The sequence below is a fragment of the Varanus komodoensis genome, unplaced genomic scaffold, assembly GCF_004798865.1.
Source record: "Varanus komodoensis strain SLA01 unplaced genomic scaffold, ASM479886v1 scaffold4, whole genome shotgun sequence".
In the NCBI taxonomy this organism is placed as follows: domain Eukaryota; kingdom Metazoa; phylum Chordata; class Lepidosauria; order Squamata; family Varanidae; genus Varanus; species Varanus komodoensis.
Window position 1 is genome coordinate 50748097 of NW_025335941.1, and position 21616 is coordinate 50769712.

At 39.1% G+C, this 21616-nt stretch overlaps 1 protein-coding gene across 1 annotated transcript in view; it reads left to right on the plus strand.

Moving 5' to 3' along the window:
- CWF19L2 (CWF19 like cell cycle control factor 2) overlaps positions 1 to 21008 on the plus strand; it is a 79805-nt gene extending 58797 nt beyond the window's left edge. The window contains exons 13-18 of the mRNA XM_044441824.1: positions 1744 to 1953; positions 7814 to 7930; positions 14030 to 14185; positions 15450 to 15530; positions 18413 to 18514; positions 20080 to 21008. Coding sequence (XP_044297759.1) covers positions 1744 to 1953; positions 7814 to 7930; positions 14030 to 14185; positions 15450 to 15530; positions 18413 to 18514; positions 20080 to 20220 — 807 coding nt within the window. The 3' untranslated portion in view covers positions 20221 to 21008. The remainder of the gene's footprint in view (positions 1 to 1743; positions 1954 to 7813; positions 7931 to 14029; positions 14186 to 15449; positions 15531 to 18412; positions 18515 to 20079) is intronic.
- Positions 21009 to 21616: the final 608 nt, after the last annotated feature.

A 21616-nucleotide genomic window follows, 5' to 3' on the forward strand; every position in this document is an offset into this window, starting at 1 on the left:
AAAATGAAATTGATGAAGTTGTTTCATGAAGACATCTGGTTGGCCACTGTAGGAAGCAGGATGCTGGATTAGGTAGACCTTCAGTCTGGTCCAGTAGTACTGCTCTTATGTTCATCAGCTAAGTATCCATAGAAGTGCCCCATCTGGCTGCCATCTCATTTCAAGGTGCAGTAGAACATCAGAACCAAGCAGGCTGTTTGTCTGTAGGGTGTGTGTGTGTGTATGAGAGAGAGAGAGATTATAGCAGTAAGAGATACCTTATTGGCCTATAGTCAGTAGTTTGTTTAGTTCCACTGTTATTTTCAAGGTAGGTTACCAAAATTGACATGGCTCCTTTAGGTTTCAAAGTCATATTGAAAAAGTTACTTCACAGTGTAAGGAGAGAGGGTGAAGAATGGAGGGAGTAAGTGGCATGCATAAATGGGAGAACATATGAGGCAAAACCTGGAGGAAGTAATTAAATATTGAAGCATTGCTAGGATTGGATAGTTTTACTTAGCTAACTTTGTTGTTTCCCTGTTGTTTGCTCTCTAAGGGAGTGACTGTGTAGTTTCTATAGAAACCTCAGGAAAATGTGTTAAAGAATTTGAATTATGTTGCTGATTGAGACACATTACTATTCTCTGATACAATACTGAAAGTTTTTCCTCTAAGTTCAGTGTACTGGTTTTTAAAGATATTGGTAGACTATGTGCAAGACTGTTGGCACTTCACTTTTCAGCCAAAATGGTTACAGCAAGATAGTGAAGTAAAATGGAGCTCGGTTTCATGTGGCATCCCTGTCCTTTTTGGTTTCTTATTTTGTTCTGCTAAATTTTGCTGGAGTAAGCTCAAGGAGGATTGCCAGGTTGTTTGTGGAGAGGAACAACCCCTTTTCCCTTTTCCCCTTTCCTCAGTTACTGCGACCAGGTGCTGGTTTTAACATAAAAATATTACATGCCTTTGGACTACAATACCTGTCAGAGTAAAGGTAGTAGGTATTTGCCTGCATTTCCAGTTTCAGTTTGGGAGACTAGGGATACCTCTCTCTTTAGAGGAGACTGGTAAGAGATAAATAAATGACAGGGATCATGATTATGACAGCATTGGCCTTGGGTACTGATGGAAGAGGTTGGGCTAATCCCAAAAGTTAAGAATCTTAGAGTTGTCCCTGGGCATTCTAGAAATAGGAATTCATGGTAAGAATATTCTTTGCTGAGCCTCTAGGTGCTTGGGAAATGGAGAAGTGATACTCTCTCTATTACAGGAGTAGTTATGTTTGCCAGCCATCAAAGCTTGCTATTTCTTCTAAAATAGAGTTTTTGACAGGGCTGTGTTCATCCATAAGGCTACCTTAGCCATGCTGGTCATTCATCCCTTTTGTAATCTGCATCCTGATGTGTCCATCTTATGCAGACTATAAGAACACAATTTGGATAGCTCTGCCCTGTATTGTGAAAAACTTCCTGCACAGATGTTGCTAAACTAACAACTAGTAGGATATGTTAATTAAAATGAAATACAACAAAGTCTTTGTACATTTTACCTTATTGTGGCTGCATTTGTATCCTTTTTTCCTTCAAGAACCTCAAGGTGAAGTTAGAAAGGAATATCCACTGTATCATCACAGCCACCCTGCAAGGTTAAGCTTAGAGTTCATGCTCAAGGTCACTTGGTGAACCTTATGACTGAGCAAGTATATGATTTCTGACCTTCATGATTGAGTTCTTTATCTTCACTGGCTAAATCTTCTTTCTGCTTCAGTTTTCAGACAAAACTGATAGAGATTACTACACGCTGGATGACATGTTTGTTTCCAAAGCGGCAAAGGGTGAGCAGCGTGGAGAAGAGGAAAGGCAGAGGCAACAAGCAATCCGTGAGCACCAGCAACTTGCTGCATGCATGGAAAAGTGCCCTTACTGCTTTGGTAGCCCTGAACTTCCAAAGCATCTGATTATTGCAATTGGAAACAAGGTGAGGGAGCAAGATAGCTTGTTTTGACATGCAAAGAGGAAAAAAATAGAAAAAGACTGTTTTCTGTTTCACAATTTCATGATACTAATAGTAAGATTGCTTCTTGTGACATGATTTATTGTCTCTGAATGTTCCTGGCCCTTTCAGTTAAGAGGAACAGGCCACTTCCTCAAGGGTGCAGCAAGAATGACATGACTCTGTCTTGAATGATCCAGTTAATCTTCAGCACTTCTGATTTGCAGCAGTGACATTGTAGCAATGATATACAAGAATTGAATATTTAAGTTGTGTCATTGAGGGACCAGAGCTGAGTTCAGGAGTAAGTGGAAAAGGGTCATTGAAATTAGAAATGTAAAAGCAAATAAGATCCACAATATAAAGCAAGGTCATTCCATTTCCTTTTAAGACAAAGCGTTGATTTGTTGCCAAGAACAAAGGAAAATGTTTTACCTTAGACTGGAACTGAACAACTTATGGCCCTTCAGAGACTTTGGCCTACCACTCCCATCATTCCTTACCTTTGGCTTTGCTGTGTAGGGCTGTTGTAGTACAAAACTTTTGGAGGGCCACGCATTTGCCCGCCCATGCTTTAGCGCTCTCCCCCCTCCCCCATCAGCATGTTTCTGTAACAACATTATATAGAAAGGCGATAAAATTCTTTGCAACCTGTTTTATTGAAGAAAAATTACCCTGCCTTTCAGACTTTTGAAGTGACTTATAACTAACCTGAAATGTGTACACAATTCAACAAAGCATGTTTTCTTTTTGCAAAGAGAAAAAATAACCAAGCCCCAATGCACAGACCACAGGGAGCGTATTGAATTTGGCTCACCACTCAGAGAGTTTTGGCTGTTGAGCAGTACGGAAAAGAAAATAAGAAAGAACTTTAAATTACAATAATCTTTGACAGGTCTAACACATGCCACCAAAGAACAAAGGGAACAATGTGCCACCTTTTAGCTTTGTTTCTTTTGTTGCTTTCTATGTGTTCACTCCCACGTATCTTTTGGGTTCTTAAGGGGAGCCAAAGTATCTGGGATGGCCTTAGAAGCTGTTTCCTGAGCTTGTAGTACATGTCTGATGGATTTGGGAAGTCAGTGGCTGACGAATTTTTCAGCCATAGTTTTCTCATTTTTGAAGCTTGACAACAGTCCAGTATGGGAGTTCCTTACTCTGTGTAAGGGATTTTGCCTCTCCACCACCTGAAAGAAGAAGTGATTGTTTCTTTATGGATTCTATGGAGCATAAACTGGAGGACTTTTTGTACTACCTCAAGAACTTGATCTTGAGGTGGTACAAAATGGTTATGTGGCTAGTGGTGGAATGATTTGCAGAGATATAGCCACAAAACAAAAATAAGAAAATAGTGCATGACCAAATGTTATATGATGATTGCACAAAATAAGCAAGAGGAATGCATTTTTGTACAAGTGTTTTAACCAGACTGCAAGTGCTAACTAAGCAGCTCAGGAAAGACTATTATTTCCCTAAAAGTACCGTGCATTGCAGACAGCTTACTGTATGGATTTTTATTCCTATATTAGCATAACTGGTTTGGTATGCATTGCCTAGACAACATAAGATCTGAGATATCTAGGAAATACAGTGAATAATAATCTACATTGTGATGGGGTAGCAGAACTGGCTCTAAGCTAAGCCTTTTTATGGAAATATATTGTATGGTTCTGGAGAGAATAATATTTGATTAGCAGGCTGATATTCTGAAGAGAGGAACTGAACCATGTTCATATTTTTACCCTGGCAATAGTTTTGAATGCAATTAGAGTGTTATGTTGCTCTATGCAGTGTGTGTCAGAAAGAGGGTCAGGCATCCTCCCTGTGCCCAAGACATCACAGAATTATGAGTGCAGGCTAAAAAGCTTTGCCTCTGAAAAAGCTGCCATTTTGCTGAATCATCTAAGTGCCTTGGTTTTGACATTGGTATGGCAATATATTGCTATAGTATTCACAGCATTTCAAATTTACTTGAGGATACATTTTCATTGAAATCTATTGGAACTGGGACCTTGCAAAATGTGTTCATGTTTGGGGTAATGGTGATTTCTTAGAGAATGCCATGCACATTTTGTAAGGCCCAACTTGGTGGTGCAGGTGAAGGAGAAGAAAGAAAGTACACTTACAGCCATTCCTAATCAGCAGTGGTTTGGGGTGCACATTTCATTAAGGTATGGAATAAGGGGGACAGTAAACCAAAGGGCACTGATATTGGAAGAAAATGGAAGCAACAGATTTATTGGAACAAACGGGGAGAGACAGCAGAAGATTAAAAATAGGAGGATATGGCATTTATATTTTGGTTGGCAGAATATAAATATTTGAGGTGCATTAAAAAGAACTAGTGGAAACAAGGAAAACTTATGTGGAATGAACACAGGGAAATAAGTAGGATAAGAAAGAGCAAGATACTGGCTGAATTCACATGGCACGGCAAACCACCCTGGCAAAAATTGTCACCTGTCCAGGTAACCTTATAGCTAATGGGGCTGGGATAAAAGTTTAATAAATAAATAAGCCAGGGTGTGGTATTTGCTTTGCAAAGGACTCTTGATGATCCCAGCAGATGATCAGATTCATTCTGTCTGCTTCACTCCTCCCTGTCCCTTTCTTATTGCTCCTCCAGACAGTATCCCAAGGGACACTGCAAGGACCAACGGGTATCCTTTCTCTGGAAGTGGCAATTGCTCCAGGTGTTACAAAGACCGTGTAGCAATGTATTCACCTTACAGACTAAGATAGGCAGTGTGCAGTGGGCTGCCCACTGTGCCCTTGCAGCATGCATGTCCTTGCACATTGCCGTAAATTTGAACTCCTTGCACTTCCAGCAGGAGCCCTGTTCGTGTTGAGGAGACAAAGAAGAATTCTCATGTAAACCGAACTTGTACCGATTGAGCACTCACACCTCTTATTCCAGAGAGAGAAGGAAGCACGGATGCCTGGTCCGCTTGGTGGAGCAAGCTCAAATATGGAGCAGCACTGCAATATGGATTGTTGGCTCGCACTTCCTGCCTAACCTCTGTTGCAGGAGGCAGGGCTGCCCAGCCCACTCAGCAATGCTGCCCTGTCTGTGAGGTGACTGGATTGGGCAGCAACAGCTCTTTCTGCCTCTTGTCTGAAAGTAAACCTCTCAGACAGGAGGGGGCAAGAGTGCCCAATCCTCTCAGTGTTACTGCCTTGAGCCAGCCCCCACCTCCCCGGCAGCCTTGCCAGCAGCTTGAAAATAGACCTCTCCTGCTGCTGGCACTTAGTCCACTCGTCAAAGAGGAGTGGATCCCAGTTATCTTTGCCAGAGGCTGCTGAGGTCTACCCTTGAACCACCAATTGTGTGGACAGGGGAAAGCTTCTGACAGTAGCTCCAAGTTTCACTTGGCAAATTTGGAAGCTACTGCCAGTGGCACTCACCTGGCACTCTTCTCAAGGAGAACGGGGGATTTTTGCTGCCCTTGCCAACTGACCTCCTGGCTTTTGAGCTCATCCACCATGGGTTTGGAAAACATGACGACCCACCATGGAAGACAGTAATCCTGGAACCCGCCATCGAGATTGTGGGGTGGCTTGTTTGGGTGAAGCAGTTCCTATTTACACCCCATGACAACCCTCAGTGATAGAAAACCATCATGACCACATTTGCAAATTTAACCTGACCTTTAGACAAAAGTATGTTATGTACATAATATAATGACACTTGGAAATTAGTATTGGTAATGTTTGTTCATTTTTTTTTAGTCTTCTTGTGAAATGCCCTCAAATCCTTGTCAGAAAGATCCTCTCCCAGCATGTCACAATAGATTCTCACTGGTGTTAACACTAGATATGACTTCAGTGGTATTGAACACATATGCCCAGGACCTACTTTTTTGCCACTGTGATTATGCCTATAAATAATATCTGGTGGGTAATGCAGTTTTTTTTTTAATGCTACAGTCACTCTTCCTGAAGACCAGCTAGTGCTGATGTGAGAAGGAACTATATAGTTCACACTACCTGAGATAAACAAGGTGTTCTTTTGTAGGCCAGCATTATCAACTGATGAAAGAAGAAATTGTGTCACTCACCAGGGATATATTTTTATTCTTTATACCAATTTTTTCATTGGCTAGGTTTCAGCCATGGGCAAAAAATGTATAAAACTGTGCTCTTGATCTATGCAGTCATTTCTACCCTGTATCTATCACCTGAATAGGATACTCGGAGCAGCTTACAAACATCTGAAAATGTAATAATATAATAAAACTGTTCAATTGAACAATAAAACAATCCTGACAGTGTGAAAACAGCAAAACCTAGAAAAATAATATGCCATCGCAGTCAATAATGTAGAAAAGGGTATTCATATGAAAACAGTTTTCACTGGCCATTTGAGCACACTCAAGGGCAGGTAGAGTTAAAACTCCCAGAATGATGGCTTCCATAATCTGGGTGCTGAAGGAAAAGCCTCATCATGCCCCTCCGTCGTCATGTATGCGTCATGTGTCTCGTGGAACAGAGGAATTCTTTAATAATTCTCATAAAAATGCACAACATTCATAGTGGGTGATAGTGGTTTAGAATATAGATCAGTAGTCCCAAGCTGGTGGTCTCTGGATGTGTTGGACATTCATATCCAGCCAATATATGGAAGGTATAGGAGTTATAGCCCAGCACATCTGAAAGACACAGACTGGGCAAGTCCAGAATAAATAACTGGAAAATGATTTCCAGAAATGATACTAAGATGCTACTGTAACCATCAGTGTAACTAACAATTGTTTAGGGCAATGGGAAAAAGTAGCAATTTACTCCCAATGTACATCCAGCACATTTTGGCTGCAAATCATTTTTCCCATTGTACTCCCTAGTTATGTTGTGAAATCTTTGGTTTACAGTAGTACAGTGTCACTAGCACTACTGCTGGTGCATAGTTGGATGCTCCCTATAGATGGTCTGTCTGTCTTTTGTAAAATTTGTGGATAACCAAGAATATATATGTGTTATATCCTATAGAAAAGATTTATTTATTGCATTAAATTATGCCATCACTGTTGATATGTGCATTTATATCCTGCCTTTTTTCCCTCTTATGAGGTGTCCAAAGTGGCTTACATAGGGTAACTCTCGCAACAACTACCTTGTGAAGTAGTTTGAGCTGAAAGTGAGTGGTTGGCCCAAAGTAAGATTCATGGCCAAGTGGACACTAGAACTCAGATCTCCTACTCTTAACTATTACAACACACTGTAAAGTTGAGAACAAATATGGTTCTGAACTGCTATTCTTTCTAAACAGAGCATACTATTTTTAGATTGCAATAATTTGACAGCCCAGCAAATGCAAAAACATTCTTTCCTTTCTGTTTAATAAATAGAACTCCTTCATGATGCCAAGAACCAATCTAGCAGTGGCTCCAGCTGGTTGTGGTGGTGGCACACTGGTATTTAAATATTAGGTCTGCCCCAACTTCATATGAAATAGAGATGAAGAGGTCCAAGTTCGAGAGCAAAAGGGGAGCAGCACAAGTGAGAAGTGCTGAGCACTCCCTACTCTGTCTAATCCCCCTTGTTCCTTTTTTTCTGTCCAAGCCCTAGTCCTCAATTGGAGGGCAGCTGAGGGAAGACAAGCCATTGGTGGGGCATGGTTTAGAAGCCACATACCTGTCCATTTTGCTTTTATTATGTGGCTGGGCCTGACCCAGATTCAGAGAGTTGGATCTCCTGCTGTTCATGTCTAATTTGGCCATAACTTTCTTTTAAGGGTGGATGTGTATGGGGGTTGAACAAGACTGCCTTCATCTATGAAAACATCAGTCATGTTAAATAGACACTAACTAGAAGTTTAAATGTTTGTGCATTTTCCTCCCTTCTCTAGGTATACTTATCATTGCCAAACCACCAGTCACTCACGGAAGGCCATTGTGTGATAGCACCTATGCTGCACTGCACTGCAGCCACTCTTCTAGATGAAGACATCTGGGAAGAAATCCAGGTGAGGAGAGCCTTAGACCTGCCGTTTTGCTGTGAGGATTTCTCTAGTCTTACCTGTTCTCATAATGTTTAAAGTGCAGTAGGCACAACACAGCCAAAGCTAAGACCTTTCTTGGTTGATTTCAGTAGGAGAGAAATACACTATAATGTGAGTGATTTAGAAGAGACAATTGTATATAACAAGCTATTTGCATCCCAAGTATTCATTCATATATGTATTGAGTTTCTATATTGTCCGATAGCCAAAGCTATCTGAGTGGCAATTCATAGAAACATAGAAAGAAAGGGAGTCCAAAAGGGTCTCCTGGGCCTTCTAGTCTGACCCCTGGCTCCAGCTGGCCCCACTCATGTAATTCTCAACATGTGGTTGGCTAATCTTTCCTTGAACGCCCTCACTGATGGGGCTTCAACCACCTCCCTTGGAAGCCCATTCCATATCCTAGGATCCTAACCATCAAGAAGTATTTCCTGACATCCAACCTGAAAGCATGCTTATGTTGATATCGATATCAATATCAGTGTATTTCACTATACATAATTTATTATTTATTTTCATTTATTGCAAGCATTTATATCCCATCCTTCCGCACAAGCGTTCAGGACAGCTTACATAATAAAAAATTCCAAAATACAATAATAAACCTACAATTATTAAAACAGAATTAACTACTGTCTGTATAGGTATGTCAGCATAAAAAGTCCTGATACATCATTGGATGTCATTAAATGCCTTGGATAAAAGGCACTGAAAGGATAACAGTTCATGCCTGGCAGGTTTCAGAGGAGAGATGATTCCATAACTGGGGGGCTGCCACTGAGAAGGGCTTCTTCCTTGCTGCCTCTTTCTATACTTTCCTTGGAAGTGGCACTTTGAAGGTCTGAAATGCCAAGCATGGTGCGTGGGGTAGGTGTTCTGTCAGACACTGCACTATGGTAGTTTATGTTCAAAGATGAGTCATCCAATTCTCACCCCTGCCCTGCTTTCTACTGACTTCTGAGTGAATAATTAGTGCAAAGTTTTATGTATTCAACAGATAAACACTTACAGTAGCATATATAGATAGGGAGAGACAGAGAGAGAAGGAGAGAATAATTAAGGTAGCACAAATCAATATTTTGAACAAATGCTGTAAAGTATAAAAGTAATATCAAAGAGTTGTATATAGGTCAGCAACAACTAGCATGCTAGTTTATTTGCCCCAAATAACTTGGTTTGAAAATAGAAGCACTTTCAATAGCATTTGTTTAAATTAGCATAGTGCTTGTATACATTCATGCCAAGTACAAAACATTTTAATTGGTTACTAAATCTACAAATAAACATAAAAGCATTTGGGAGTATTTCATAATGGACAAACCGAGGCACTAGAACAATGTTATTTGAAGGAAGTACAACCAAGAAGGCTATTTTCTGTCTGGATTCATTTTTCGCCATGTGCTGAAATCTCCTGTGAAGATACTGAATAAATTCAAATGTTTTCTGCTTCTTTGAGTTGAAGATCTAAAAGAATGTTCTACTTTAAAAGTCTCTTCAGATTAATTGATATTATATGCCTCTGGTTGCATTGTTCCACATACTACTTGCTTAATGTAACATTTTTATATTCTAATGTGATAATGTGAATACTGGAGACTTACTGGATTTGTACCCCAGCTTTCTGCTAAGAAAAATGGTTCTCAAGATAGCATAGAGTAACAAATAAAACTTGATTAAAATAATAAGAGAAACAATTATATTTATATACAATTAAAACACAGCAACAGAATCAAACTTTATCCTACTCAGTAAGACACTTAGATGCCCAGGACTTGAATTAAACTTTGCTTACTGATCGAAGGACTACAGAGATAAAGAAAGACTTGCCTCCCTTGGCTGGGAGTTTCAAAACCTTTGAGAAAGCTCTGTTTTGGGTTCCACCAATTACACCTCTGAAGATGGGCATCTCATAACAAGGGCCTTTCCTGAAGATCTTAAAATTTGGGCAGGCTCGTTTAGGAGATAGTCTTTCAGACAGCCTGGTCCCAATCCTTATAGGGCTTTATTGGTCATAGCAATGCTTTGAATGCTGCCTGAAAACAGACTGATAGCTGTTACATCCTCCCTTTTGTAACAAGGAGGTCACATACTTTCTGTAACCATTCCCAATGAAAGGTTGCCCACAGCATTCTGGACCAACTGAAGATTCTGAACAATATTCAAAGGTGGTCCAATGTTGAATACTTTACATTAGTAAAAACTATGGAATATGAAGCTGTGGCCAAAGCTGACATCCCTAGGAATGGTCTGTAGAGAATGTCTTCTCCCCACTTCTGCCATCACCTGGAGGAAATCTGTTCCTTTGCTGGCTGGTTCCTCTTGTGCTTACATTTTTGGGTCTAAATATTGGACTTGACCTGATGTAGATAACCTGATTCAGTGAACTGCTTCACTGTAAGGCCATAATGTTGTTATGTGTTTTCTGCCTGTTTTATTCCTCTTAGTGTAAGGACATAATGTTCTTGTGTGTTATCATCCTGTTTTAATACACTTAGGCTGGTGGCATCTCAACTTGAAACAGTCTTTGATTTGCCTTTTAAAGACTCAGTTTTTGAATATTTTATCTTTACCATCAGTAGAGTGCTTAGGGTTTGCTAGAGCAGTGACCCATGGGTTTTTGTGCTGTTGAAGCTTTGGGTTTTTGTCCTTTATGCTCTTTGAATTTGTGACTACCTGGAAGCGATAAGTAAAGTGCACTGATTTCTTCAAAGAAAGAGCACGAAGAAGGGGAATAAATAAAAACGTAATACAGTATATTACATTTATGTCCTATTTATCTTCCAAGGAGCTTAAGGTGGTTTACATTCCCTCACCCCATTTTATACACTGACCTAAAGCTTAAGATGTTTTTGATTGGAGCTTTTCAGACTTCTGGCAAAAAAACAACCCCCTAATAAAACACACTGTTTGGAAGGTCTCGTTGGCATCACTGGATTTTAAACACTTCAAAACTTAAATCTTTTGGCTATAGGCCTTGGCAAAATAGCCAAAAATAATAATTCTGTTAATGATTATTTGTAACAAGCATGATTGTCAAACCAGGCATATTGTTTTTATTGAATTCAAATCTTTATGGTTTGCATTTGAGAGTAGTGTTTATTTGGGAGGATTGACTGAGTCAGCTAGAGGTCATTCAAGCCAAGAGCCTTCTAGGATTTGGTCTCATGTAGAGGCAACTAAGTTCAGTGAAGAACTAAAAATAACCTCTGGGAAATGAGAAAAAGGGAAACCTTTTATAATGGGAAAATGTAATTAAATATGCCTGGGAAGTTCTGCAAAAATACTTAGAAGATTCATTCATTCCACTGGCAGGATATCTTCAGAATGGATTGGCTAGTTATATACTCTCTGAATAAATAAAATTCCAATAGAACCTTTAAAACCACTGAGAAAATCCAGTGCTTTTTCTCTTTTCATGAACTCATTTTCTTTCATGCTTAGTTGAAATACTGTGGTGATATCTTTTCCTTGCAACATGTGTAGACTGTCATGCAGGAGTTGCTTCCATCCATATACACCATGGATTCATAAGTCTGGTTATGCATTGCCTTGTTATCCCAATTTGGACAAAGAGCGTAGAAATAAGCTTTGAAACCATTTTTCAGAGCAGCAGCTGTGTGAGCCTGTTGCAGCAAAATCAACAAAGAGGCTTATGGCACCCTTAACAATGCATTATTGCATCAGCTTTTGTGGAGTGTAGCCATCTGATTAAATGGGCGATCGTCCCCAAAAGCTTGTTATAATAAATCGGCTTGTCTTTAAGCTGCCATAAGACTCTGTTCTTCCAAAGCGAACAACAACTAATTTCAGCAATATCCTGTGAATCCTAAAGGTAGCAATACTGATACCAAGCCCAGCCTGGTCATCCTTAGCTGAAGCAGAGAGCATGCACAACTAAACTTTTTCATTAGTTTTACAGGAGTTCTCCATGTATGACGTCTGCATTCCTAAGGAAATACAGAAATCCATTAATATTCCCGAAAGAATATTAGTTAGCCTGAAGACTTTGGAGAGTATCTGGAGATTGTCATTTCATATAGAACAATAGGGTATCTTCTTTACTCATGTGGGTACAGCCTATACACAGATAGATTCCACATAACATAACAGAATGTCAGGATCTGGGCAGTTTCAGGGCTCTCCATCTGCTGGACAAGCACCGGCATAATAACCCTGGTAGTTGCTGGCTTGGTCCTGGACTCAGCTGTGGCTGCCAGGATTTTGATGAGCACTGCCTGGGAGTCCTGGGAAGGATGTATAAGAGCTGGCTCTTCTCTCCAGAAGCTGCTTCATCAACACAACTCCCCTGGGTGCTGTAGTCTGTTCCTGCTCTTGCATTTTGTCAGACCTTTGCCTGATCCTGTTCCTTGTTCTAACATCTTGCCAGTTCTTGCCTGTTGTGACTGCATCTTACTTTGTTCCACGATGTATTCCTGGTTCCTGACCTTGGGCTGCTCTCTGACCACGATTTGGACTTGTTACTGGACTTTGCTATTGGGCTTGAGTAGCCTTGGGTCCCAATCACTGGGAATTGGTGGGATATATATATATATATATATATTTTTGTCAAATATGGACATCATCCATGTGATCACCTGCGCACACCTGCTGCTTCCCTTGTTCCCTTGGCCAATGAGCAGCCAAATGTCTTTCAAGAAGCCCAGGCCAAGCTCCTCTGTCACCTGGAAAAGCAGTATAGAAGGGGGAGACAGATTGCAAGCAGCAGGAGGTGCCCCAGTTACAGTTTCCCATTTTCTCCATGGAAAATTACCATTCACAGCCCCTCAGCTAAGTTAGATTCCAATTCCAGGTCCTTTTTCAGGTACTCCAACAAACAAAACCAGTGATGCATAAATTGGACCTGCTACACCATCTGAAACTGCATCCACTATTTCATATTTCTCAGTTGAAGCAATACAAAGACAGCACTTTTTCTGAACTGCAAAGCCTCCAGCTGTCCAGATCCAGGGTCATGAGAAGTATATTGTAGCCAAGATCCTGGACTCCAAGCAGCTTCGAGGCAAGATTTACTTTTTGATGGCCTGGGAAGGATATAGTCCTGACGCTCACTACTTTTTGAATTATGAAACATGAAAGTTTCTTTTCATGTTAAAAACAAACTTGTCTCAAGATGTTCTATGCTATTTCTTGCTTACTAAATGAGGCTAGCACAGTTTACAGAGTGTAAAATGAAATGTGAATTCTATAATATATGGATCTAACACTTTACAAATGGCCAGCAACTTAAGATGCCTCAAACTTGTGGTTTCCAGCTAGTAATTTTAAAGGAGCTCGATTTGAAGGAAGCACCTGCCTCCTCTCTGTTGGATAGTATCATGGCATTTCAAGTTTGGGGACCAAAATCATTTCTCATTTATTGGAAATCTAGACTGTGATTTCCACCTTATCTGTTTGTGTTTTAAAAATGCCAGTTTCCATGCACCACTCCAGATGCAAACTGATCCACTCCGTAATTGGTTGTGACATTCCATCCAATGGAGGAGAATGAGTGAGTGTGAATACAGGTCAAGTCTGTTACAGTAACAGGTTGGGTAAACTTCTGCACAATGGAGATGAAAGAGCTAAGATTGCTTTTCTTTAAGGGAATATTAGTATCTGACTTAAAGGTCAATCACGCCTGATGAAAATGTCACTTTTTGATAAATTGTGTAATTGGAAGGCAGAGTAGGGGAATTGTGGCATTTGGAGTCAATACAAGACAAGGTATTAACTTTTGTGGAAATGAAACTCTGAGACCTCCTGTTGTTTCTGGCTCCATTTATGGTGCCCTCAAAATTTTTGAACTTTAGTATGCCTTTCATTTGACTGATAAGAGGACACCTGGTGTTGTCAATATGCATATAGTATAAATATTTAACATTACCCATCATGTTCCATTGGTAAGTTCATTATAACTTACTTTGAATGCAGCATAATGTTAGCCTATGAAAATAGAAAGTTTCTAATTAATACGAGAGACTTACACAACTGTGTTATCTAATTTTATTGTTGGGAAATATTGCTTTCCTGACTCTTTTCTTCCTGACCCCATCCCTTTTACAGGTATTCAGAAAAACTTTGGTAAAGATGTTTGAAGCAGAAGAGCTGGATTGTGTTTTTCTTGAGACAAACCTAAGTACAAAGAAGAAGTATCACATGGTATATGAATGTATCCCCCTCCCAAAGGAAGTGGGGGATATGGCTCCCATCTACTTCAAGGTTATTTGTTTATTGCCTAGTTTTCACCATTTTAGTTTTGGAGCACTCAGCTTAAATTTAAAAGCTAAATAAAAGCAAGTCATATGAAATGCAAAAATATAAGTTCTTACAAAATCTTATGATCATTCTCTGCCTAGCCTACCTCACAGGGTGGTTGTTGTGAAGATAAAATGGAGTGGAGGACATCTATGTAAGCTGCCTTGGCTTCCTCCCAAGAGGGAAAAAGGATATATATGCAATGTAACGGTGGTGGTGATATTCTTTCCCTCTCTCAATGAAACTCTTAACATACAGTTTCCTAAAGAAACTTGGAAGCACAAGAGTTGGGCAAACAGCACCTGGAAAAAGGCTCTCTTCTCTATTATAGCACGAGCCGTGTCTTGCTTCTTAGGTTGTGCAGCATGACATGCAAGTCTGGATGACTGGATAATTTAGGGATAAAACAATCCGAGCATTTATCCATTGTTTGTTGTTAACTGCTGAGTTACTTGGTCTCAAAACAATCCAGTTGCCTTGGTTCACATGTCATGCAGCACAGGCTATGAAAGGGTTGATTGTGCAGGAAACCGGAAGGGGTAGGCACATTATGTGGTGGCCCCAGCAACTGATCTGATTTTTAAACCAATGGGTTGTCACATATGAACAGCCTGATAGTCTCAGCCATGTATATTTCTTCCTTTCACTTCAAGCATTAAGGTGAAAATTGAGTTCCTTGATGGTTGGTCTACAGATTGTATGAATACTTGAGCCTTCGTAAGAATATGGTTTGGAGGCAATAATGACTGAAGTACTGGTATTATAGATTTTAATCACAAGAGAAACATGGCATTATAAATCTTTACCTGGAATTTCCCCCACTCCCTTATGTACAGAAAGGCTGATGGAACCTAATTAATTCTGAGTTCTTAAAAGATCTGTGGCCTTTTTAATTCTATAAAGTTTTAATTTCAATGTAATTTGTAAGATTGCAACTAAAGTTAGCGTGTAGTTCTGAAATTATAAAAATATAAAGGGAAAGATAGTGAATAAAATTAGTATGAGATCACTTCATTATGCATTAATCTATGTAAATTGAATTCTTCAAATCACAGAAATGTCTCCAAATTAATTCCTTACATTATAAAATTAATATGCATTATTGAAGTGGCAGTCTTCTCTCTCTCTCTCTCTTTCTCTCTCTCTTTAATTTCAAATGAAGTTCTACTTTTGTGGCATAGACTCGTAGTCTAAGAGTGTTTCATATGTTATTGCAATATTTTTTCAGAAAGCTATAATGGAGTCTGATGAAGAATGGTCCATGAACAAAAAGTTGATTGATCTGTCTTCAAAAGATGTCCGCAAGTCGGTATGTATTAAAGCTTGCACATGTAAGACAACACCTGTACTTTCTATGTGAACTGTTTTTTGAGTATGACCTATATTTCAAAAGATGCAATTCTGGCAATGGAAGAAGAAACAGTGGATGGAAAGTATGAGAGATGGATTTCAGTTCCAAACATAGTTATAGAGAAAGTACCTTCTGCTGGAGTTCTGACATAGTTAAACTTGATACATTTATGCTGAGAGGCCTGCTTTTTAAGCTGAACTGTGACTTTTTAGAAATGCTAGCCTGTATGGCAAAGGGCTTCTTCTTTTTGCTTATTTATCCAAATATTTAAGACTGCAATCAAAAACACACTTATGAGGAAGCAAGTCCCATTGAGGTCAGTACTTCTGAGGAAACATGTCTAGGGTTGCATTGCATGACCAGCTCTTATGTGGAAGTGGAGTCCTCCCTGCGTATCACTGCAGCCTCCTTTTCATCTAGCAAGACCATTTGCTTGTACGGCAAAGGGGCAGAGTTCTGAATTTTACAGGTGTCCCGTCATATACATAGCAGCCAAATATGGCCTCCTGTGCAGGATTGCTGGCAGTGCTAGTCACTCGTTATCTTGCTCTTGCTCCTGAGTGTCGCCCATTTCGGGCCTCTCATTCAAGGCCACTGATTATTCAGTACCTTCCAAAATCCATCTAAAATTTGTTTGCTTTTATTTAAATAGCCTCCTTTTTATTTGGCTTTCTACAGTAGAACTAAACAGTTGTCTTTATCTAGAGGGTTGTTTCACATTGTTTTCATACGCTTAAATAATGAAACCATGGGAAATGTTAGCATTATGGAGAGCATTGTTTAAGAGATAAGAGCATTATTTCTCTGTGTTTAATTAACATACCAAAACATTATTTCAGGGCCTTGCTGCTAACATAAAATAATGTTCTATGCCTCTCCATACTTTGGTGGCCCCATTTTTGTCTGATTATTCCCTGCTCTTGTATCTGCAGCACTAAAATAGTTATCAGAGTATGGTACCAAAACGAATTTTGCAAAGCAAATTCAAACTCAAAGTTTGAAGGGGAAAAATCAAGAAAGCAATATTGGCTTGCCTAGCTAGCCTATCTGTGCCTAAACTTCTGATGAATGAGCACAAATTCTTGATTTGCACATCAGTAGTGAAAATGTGCTTAGAGATATTGCTAAATTATTTTTAGACTGTCTCCTAGACTTAATGGATTAAGCACAGCTGTGATGCTTGCACCATTTGAGGGCACAGAACACATTTGGAACAATTTCTGGAGACAAACAGAATATTGAACGGGACAGTCCTTTACACTTTTAACTTCATAGCTTCCTTAGAAGATTACACATTTACTGGGTAAATATTTAGAAAAAACCCAGGATTTTACATCTGAGTGATTGCAAAGAAAATACTAGAGCTCCACTGTTTCTTATTTACATATTCCATGGGTACATAAGTCTTTCATTTTGCTGAATATGTACTGTGTGAACTCCAAGGCACACATCACGGCTTACAATCTAGGAGTCTCCAGCTCAGGTCCACAAGAGTTTAATAGAGGCATTTTTGTGCTTCACACTTTAGTTGTTACAAGTACAGTAGCCCTATTAAAGCTGCAGAAAATTGTGTTTTCATAGTATAAAGTAACTTTAATGTGCAGGTCTGGGAAAACTATAGCATTTTGAAGCTACTTTCTCTGCTGCATCTTCTAAGTCATGTAAGGCAATCTCAGACCTCTGTGAAGGTAAATCTTCACTAGCTCTTTTTTGGTTTTGCATCATGCGTTCCCAGACATACTGAGTTGGATCTGAACTTTGCTTTTTTATCCATTTGAGAAAGATTTCTGCAAGCACAAGAAGCTATAGGAAGGAGTGGCCAAAGATGGAGCAAAGTCTGGATCCAAGTCACTATATACATAGTTTGCATCTCCTTAAAACTTCTAATTCTCATTATTTGTTGTTAAATTACAAACATACATAAATATACACACACCCTCCTCCTCCTCCTCCTCAATTGCAAGTTCTGCAGTTACGCAGTTTACATGTTCTTATAAATGTACTACTTTGAGATTTATTTGCACAAAAGTTAATATTTCATGAAATAGGCATGTGACCTCTCTGTAATGCCCCTTGTGAATTTTGGACAAACACCCAGAATTCCCCTTATCCTGCTACTCTTCTTCCACTGTGAGAGGTGTTTTTTGTTCTAGTTTTGCATGTCTAACTTGGTATAATCCTGGCTGCTAGGTTTTCCCATAGGCAAGATCAACAAATCTGGTCTTTCAGGCCCATATTGAGATGGGGAGGATGGAGTGCTGTTTATACAATCACTAGGGACTAATCTAACCCTCACCTGTACTAAAAACAGTGGGTTTTAGTTCTGAGCAAAACCTCATGCACTCTCCTCTCCCCCTACCTAGAATTCCCCTTATCCTGCTACTCTTCTTCCACTGTGAGAAGTGTTTTTTGTTTTAGTTTTGCATGTCTAACTCGGTACAATCCTGGCTGCTAGGTTTTCCCATAGGCAAGTCTCAAGTGGCATAAAATATTTAAAATAAAAATACAGCAAAATAGTTAAAACAAAATGCAGTAAAGACACACTGATGAAACCATCTGCGTTTCAGTTTAAATCACCAGAGACACAAAGAAAGATGCTCTTGGTAGTTTCCCAGCACACCTCCCACAGCCTGGTTATACAATTTTTTCAGATTGTGACTTACCAAAATCAGCCTGAGTGCCTTTGGAGGCTTTGAAATGCCTAGCTATGTGGGCCTGTCTTTGAGTGCTTGTTTATTTCTACGTTACATGTTTTGCAAGCTATATATCTAAATAAAGATATATAGCTAAGTGTTTGAAATGTGTTTCCTTGAAAAAATAATATATAATTTTATGTTTAGGTTCCAAAAGGTTTGCCCTACTTCTGTGTAAACTTTGGTCTCCAAGAAGGCTTTGCTCACATCATTGAAGATCAACACAAGTTCCCTTATTATTTTGGAAAGGTATTAAGATGTCCAGCTTCTGTTTGATGGAAGATGTTCCCTATGCATTGTGCTGAGAAGATAACTATATATATTAGCAAAGGTGACTAGGCTATAGGAGTACTATTGCTGTGTGCTTAGAACGTTGTGAGGGAGTGAGGTGTGTAATGAAGCCTTTCAACTTTATGCTGATATCTCACTGTGCAAAGTGAAAGTTGCAAAAAAGGTTTGCTTTAAGGTAAAGCAGGTTAATTTTCTATTAGCAGAAGCACTATTGTGACTCTGAAAAATAGTCAGTAGAGAGTAATTTTCTCTCTCTGCTCCTGTAAATAAAATCAGAAACTTTGTGTGTAGATTTGCAGGGAAAAAGAAGTAAGAAGCAACTAGTGGATATTGCTGAAACATTTGTTTAGAAACAGCATTAGCTCTGAAGCAATTAGCTCAGTTAGATAATCCCTTATTAAAGAGATGTTGCAGTGCCTAGTCAACATGAAACAAACGTTTTTACAGAATAAAAAGTACTTTAAGGTTTATAGATAGGAACTGGTAGATGCCAGAACACTGGATCTGCTTAGGCAGTTTTTTAAATTCTTGTATGAGAAGGAAGGACTCACTGAAGATCCTGATGCTGGGAACAATTGACAGTAAAAGAAGAAGGGGATGGCAAAGAATGAGGTGGCTAGATGGAATCACTGAAGCAGTCTGAGCTTAAGTGGACTCCGGGGGATGGTGGAGGACAGGAAGGCCTGGAGCAATGTTGTACATGGGGTTGTGATGGGTTGGACGTGACTTTGCAACTAACAACAACAACAATGTATTCACAGATCCCAAAAGTTGAGGATCCTTGCTATAGGTTAATCAGGATTCAAACACGTTAGAGTTAACCAAAAGGCACATTGTAGATTAACTGTATATTAATGATTTCGATTTTTATTATATAGATTTATATACCACTTGCAATATTTAAGAAAGAGCAATTTGTAGAAGTATTAAAATAATTAAATAGAATATACTATAAAAATACAATTAAAATATATAATAATTTCTGAAACATTGATAGAAACATGCACAACTCACACAACTTCATAATTAACAACCCAGAGAGGACATTCACACAGAGAAAACCTGAGTGAAGAGATGAGCCTTGAATTGGCACCTAAAGCGTGCTACAGCTCCCAAATACCAGCGCAGAAATCATTCCGTAAGGTCTATGCTGCATTTTGTACCAGGTGCAACTTCTAGACCCAACTACAGAGGCAGCTCCACATCAAATGGTTTGCAGAAATTGAAATAAGAGGTCACCAGTGCATGGAGTACAGAAGGCCAGGGTATCCCTATCCATGAGAATGTGTCATTGACACACCAACCTGTGAATTAGCCCAACATTGGCTGCCATTATGTGTGAACTGGGTCCCTCTATTTTGAGGGGATGAGTTTGAATAGTACATATTGGTGTTAGCCAAGTGGATAAATGTAGAGCTAGAATAATTCTTCCCACTACTTTGTTTTAAAAAGGATTAGGCAGTTCCCAGATCAATGAAGGGAACAATGATCAATATTCTTCTCTATTTGTTCTACTTTGAAAGGAAGTAATTGGTGGCATGCTGGATCTGGAGCCCAGGCTTTGGAGAAAAGGATTGCGAGAAAACTTTGAGGACCAGAGGAAAAAGGTGTTGCATTTTGCTCAGAGGTGGAAACCGTATGACTTCACCAAAAGCAAAGAGTAAAGATACATGCAGTAGCTGGATTATAAGAAACAAACAAGAGCCAGCCCTGAAGTTCCTCCTTCTTACACAGGAATACTATGTGGAAGTCTTCTTTATTTGGAATGAACACATTCAGGGAAGGGAGGGAGGGAAATTCATGGATTTAAAATGGAGATACCAGAGTTATCTACAAGTCAAATGAATTTCAGTGGTTTAATATGTACATACATACTTAGTCAAGTGTTAAGTCCTTAAATGATGGATGAGATGTGTTGTATAAGCCTTCCACCTTTCAATATTTATTTGCATTCTGTGGAAAACTAGTTGCTTTTCTTAGATTATAATGTAGTGAGTTTTTCATTTAAGATGGTGTAATTTCTTTTTTAAAAATGTGTTAAATTGGCTGTTCAAGTTGTAAGAATTTAAAGATCTTTTTTGATACAAGGATAATTTTGAATTATGATTGTTTTGAGGGAGAGTCTGTCAAGTGCATGGTGTTCCACTTAAAAAGAAAGTTGGACTAGGATGAAATCTTGTACCAACTTACCTTGAAATAAGCCACATGGAACTTGATGGTACTTACTTCTGAGTAGATATATATTGATCTTTAGACATAACAAGGATAAAGTATTATAAGACTGTCTAAATAGCATTTTAAAAGCAAATATTGTTAGTGAATGGCTTTATTAACTGCCTTGTGAAGATGGCTTATCAGTTTGATAAGAGTATGAGGAGGCAGAGATAAATTGGGCTTGACAGGAATTTGAAACCTCACCATTTTATAGACCAAATAAAATTATTACATTTCATGTATGTACAGGATTTTATTCTGCATTTCAGAATTAAAAAAGTTTTTCAAAGTGGCATATAAATGTAAAAACTGCAACTAATATAAAACATCCTGCATTAAAGACCCTGTAAAATATAGTAACTAGAAGAGCAGTGTAATACCCACAAACAAACTGAAACAAAATGTACCTAGGCTTCATCGGAAAGAAAACAAAGTCTGGGCAAATGTACTCTCCACAGCAGGAATTCTGTAAATGGGGAGGTGCCATGAAAATGGTGTCCCCAGTGAAATGGGTCCAAGAACAAAAGAATGTAGCACTCTAGACTAGAGTTGCAACTTACTGGGTATGTGTGTCAGGTCGTAAATAAAGGAAATTCAGATCATGTGTGCACACACCATTATATGGGCTGTTTGAAGTAGGATGGAAATAATGGTAGTTGTATTAAATTGATTAAAGATCAACACATCTGGTCTTTCAGGCCCATATTGAGATGGGGAGGATGGAGTGCTGTTTATACAATCACTAGGGACTAATCTAACCCTCACCTGTACTAAAAACAGTGGGTTTTAGTTCTGAGTAAAACCTCATGCACTCTCCTCTCCCCCTACCCACATTTATCAACAAAC